Source organism: Atta colombica, unplaced genomic scaffold (genome assembly GCF_001594045.1).
Source record: "Atta colombica isolate Treedump-2 unplaced genomic scaffold, Acol1.0 scaffold111, whole genome shotgun sequence".
Lineage (NCBI taxonomy): Eukaryota > Metazoa > Arthropoda > Insecta > Hymenoptera > Formicidae > Atta > Atta colombica.
In genome coordinates this window covers 630765-635358 of record NW_017259197.1, presented here as the reverse complement: position 1 = coordinate 635358, position 4594 = coordinate 630765, and the positions used below count along the sequence as shown (strand labels likewise).

General features: G+C 26.7%; 1 protein-coding gene across 1 annotated transcript in view; it reads right to left on the bottom strand.

The window, feature by feature from the left end:
• Window positions 1–4594, bottom strand: part of LOC108693927 (hyaluronan mediated motility receptor-like) — a 9729-nt gene that overhangs the window by 3300 nt on the left and 1835 nt on the right. Inside the window, exons 2-6 of the mRNA XM_018203141.1 lie at window positions 2449–2618; window positions 1791–2078; window positions 1485–1709; window positions 923–1399; window positions 94–281 (exon numbers count right to left, since the gene is read on the bottom strand). Coding sequence (XP_018058630.1) covers window positions 94–281; window positions 923–1399; window positions 1485–1709; window positions 1791–2078; window positions 2449–2618 — 1348 coding nt within the window. The remainder of the gene's footprint in view (window positions 1–93; window positions 282–922; window positions 1400–1484; window positions 1710–1790; window positions 2079–2448; window positions 2619–4594) is intronic.

Here is a 4594-nt window from a genome sequence, read left to right as displayed (position 1 = left end):
ATATATAAATTATTGTAAAGAAAATGAATTATAAAAATGTGTGCGCACGCATATGTGTAATACAATTAAAGCAAACATATATATATATATCATCGTACATTTTCTATTTCCCTAAAATATTCATCTGCGGCATCCTCTAATACTTTCTCCAATTTTAATTTGTTTTCAGCGTGTGTATTTGTCATATCAATAAAATCTTTTTTATACTTTTCCATCATAGTATTATGTCTTTCATTTGAAAGCTTTAGTTCATTTTGAGCTTCTTGTAAACGTTGAGTCACCTAAAAAACAAAAAGAAATTAAAAAATGCACCAAGTGGTTCCACAAAATTTAAAAAAAGTGATAAATTGGTTGAATAATTTTTAAGTAACCAATGTTCGGCATTTTCCTAAAACATTAGGAGTCAGTTTTTAACTTTGTTACATGTTGCTTAATTTTTATAAAGTAAAGGAAAAATAAAAAATCGTATTTTTTAATTTTGTTTATTTTTGTTTCATTACAATAAATGTTAAAAAGTGGCAAACAATCTTATTATAAGCATTACATATTTGTAGTGCATTGACACACGCCTTGGAAAAACAGAGAATGTTATAAACCATGTCAATATGTTTATTGTTTATTGAACTTATTTCGGACGTCAATAATCACTTGATCGTAAAAACTTTGACATATTTCTATAAAAAAAAAATCAAGGCACATATCCAGTGCTGATGAAACAAAAAAAAACATAACACCTTAAAGAAATGTTGCCAGATGTAATAGGTTACTTAGCAAAAGTTGTTCTATTCGAAATTTTCTGATTATTATCATTTTGTTTAAGTGTCTTACTTGTACATTTACACAAAAATGTATTTGTATACAAGTATATGTACAAATATATAATACATAATAGTAAAATTGCATATTTACAGAGATTACGCACGTCTGTATGAATATTTTGAAGATTTTTCAATTCTTCTGCGAGAGAACAGTTTATTTCTTCTATTTTATTTGCCTTGGTTTCCATGTTTGATGCACATTCCTTATAAACTTCATTTTGCATTAAGAGTTCTTCTTTTTCTTTTAAAAAGTCGTTTTTCAAATGTTTAATTTCTTCCTCATGTTTATTAGTAAAATCGGAAATTTTATGAACATAACTGTCGGCAAGTTCTCCATATTGCTCTTTAAGTTCTTGTGATTTGCGTTGCAGAGCAGATAATTCAGCTTCAAGTTTTGAAATTTCATTCTGTTTTATTTCTAATGTAGATTCAAGATTAGATCGTTCTTGAGTTAAATTTGTGACGTAGACATCGAGTTGACATTTTTCTTTTTGTAATAATTCTATTTCGATATCGCGATCTCGTTTCACTATTTCCAATTTATTTAATAATTCTTCAATATGCGTTTCAAGAGCTTCAATCTGTTAAACAAAACGAAATAAAAAAAAGTTCTTTCTTAATACAGCAATCCATTTCACACTCCTAAAATAAAGTAATTTAATTTACCTTTATTCTGTTCTCTTCTTTTTTGGCATTCAATTCAGCTTCTAATGTTGTTATTCCTTTTGATAGTTCGGTTGCACGACTTCTGAGTTCCTTTTCCATTGCTTTTCGCGATGAAATCTCTCGTTCTTTTTCCTTAGTCATTTCTAATAATTGAGAGCGAAATGTCTGCATTTCTACTTGATGTTTATCATCATGACTATTTATTACATCCTGTTGTAACTTAGCCTGCAAATTAAAAATATTTTGTAAATACAGTGTATTGATTCTAGTTAATAATAAATTTCTATTTAAAGATATTATATTAACCATTGTTTCTATATCTTTCATATGTTGTGTTTCTATTTCATCTTGTTTCTTACGCAATTCCTCCAATTCGGTTTCTAATTTCCGTATCTCATCTTTCATATCCTCGATGTGTTTTTCATGTTCCTGTATAGTCTTATCCTTGTTCAAACATTCTACTTGGAGATCCGCAAGTTGCTGATTAGATTCATATTTCATATTTTGATTTTTGGTTAAAGGTTGCGGAGTTTTTAATTTGGGATAATTTGATCCCGTTGATTTTGTAATTAATCGCTTCGGTGGCGGTTGAGGCTATGTAAAAATATATTTTATAATTTTTGTGATTTTTTTATATTATTAATAATATATTTTAATAATAATAATTTTAATGTAATAATATTTTTTCAAGAACGTACATTTTATATATGTACATACACATACATTTCTATTCAAATATATTCTATACTATCATGCTACTTAATCATAAAACAATGTGACTAACTGTGTTTTTATAAATTTAATTTTAATTTAAAACATAATTAATAATACACAATTCAGAATTTTATAATTCATTATTTTTCAATAATAATATAATTTCATCTTTTCTTCAGATCTTTTTTTTATTTCTTAGATATTACAGTTATAATTCATAAGAGATAACAAAATTTGTGACCATTCTTACCACTCGGAAAATAGGAGCCGTGGCACTACTCTTTACTGATGCAACTGATGCATTGCATTCTGCGCTACTTATGCTTTTATTATCTAAAAACCTATCGGACTTCTCAATAATAGCTCCTTTCACTTTATTGTCGAATTTCGGATCATAAAAGCCTGGTGGAGGTGCATCACCTGCGAAATGCATACATTAGCGAATTAAAATAATACACAAAAATTTAATTCTTTTTTTTTGATCGTAATTATTAGTATCGTAATATACTATATATATTTGCATGTTTTACTTTCTTCCTTTTAAATAATGGTTATCTTTAATAAAGTATATTTCTTGATAATCTTAAAATATACTAATTACAAATTTTAGAAAAACTCATTATTTTTATCATTCAAAACAAAAGTTTTTTTTTTTTTAAGAATATATATTATATATATAAAAAATCAAATTAAACAAAGAAACGATTTTATATTAGGTATGGGAAAAAGTTCGTGGCATTTTTCCCATTAGGTGGCATTAAAAAAACGCCACGAACTTTTTCCCTAATATAATAAGCAGATCGGATTTATTTTTGATTTAATAGTCTTGAATGTGATTAAAATGGATAAATCCTATAACAAGTTCTCATGTTAAGATGAACAGATTGATGATCAGGACAAATTATTCTTATGCGTTTTAATTCAATTATGCCCTACAAGATACGAAGATTTAAATATAGCTTGTTCTTAAATATTGCGTAATATATCGGCGATACACCAGCGTAAGACGCTGCAACAACAAAAGAGAAGAAAGACAGCGTTAAATGAGACTTCCTTTTGGCGCAACGTATCGTGCACAGGGAGAAGCAGGCGCAAATGGGAAAGACAGCTGTTCTGAATGCAAGGGACATATCTCTATGGGGTCGTAGAATAACCAGGTGTAGCCGGTAACGTTCCCCATTGCGTCCATACACGATAAAATGTCTTCTTTTATTGTCTACCGCGCGCTTTCTTCTATGACGAAGGAAAGGGAGAGAATCAATATATGAGAAATTTAAAGGCCAGACACAGCGATATATAAAGATAACATATAAGGAATAACGAATAAAATATTGTGCTGTCTACTTTTTACTTGAGAATAGCTACATACAACAGGAGCTACAAAGAGCGAAAAGTGACAAGAATAATAACAACAATCACAAAACAGATTGTTACTAAAGGATAAAACGAATTAGCGATCGCGTGGTCTTGACGATCATCGTACATCAGAAAATACCAAAGAGCATTCAATATGATTTGTCAAAACTAGATAAAATATATTCACAATCGATAAAAGTAATATAGAAAGTATAAATGTATATCTACTTCTAATATTCATATTGTGAGATATGACTGTAAGATTGGATTTTATATTTCTTTTTTATTTCTTTTGCATCTTACAAAGGAACGAAGTGTTAAATTCTGATTTTAATGAAATTTTATTTATTTACTTATAGCTTATATAAATAGATAAATTTAGAAAACATTAGTAGCCGCAAATAAACGATTCTAAGGAGTGAAATAACTTCTTATGTATAAAGTTTTCAGCTTTTTTTGTTATATATTAAAAACTATTTAATCAAAAGTTTCTAATACAAAAGTTTTATAATAAAATTACTTCTTTAGTTACGTCAATATTTTGAAAAAAATATTTTTAAAAACGAATATTTTGAAAAAATTTATTTTAAAAATATTAGTGTAGATAAATAAAAATAATTTTATAAAACTTTTGCATTAGACACTTCTTGATACTTCGAATAGTTTTTGAAGTATATATAATCAAAAAAGTTGAAAACTACAATTAACAAGTGATTTCATCCCTAAACTATTTATTTGCCGCTGCTGATATTTTCTAAATTCATCTATTTATGTAAAATATAAATATACAAGTTTCATTTAAATTAAAACTTGACATTTCGTAAGGTTCTCTCGTTAATTTTATACTCTCTTCATTAATTATAATTACAAGACGTGCAGTAATAATTATTTTTGTAAATATTAACATACTACAAAAAATATCTCTCCTGTCTTCTAAATTTTAAATATAAAATATGAAAGATTGTCTAAATTAGGTAAAGTAAATTTTAAAAGTTTAAAATATTTGTATTACATTAAAATTTATATATATTTAAAATAAA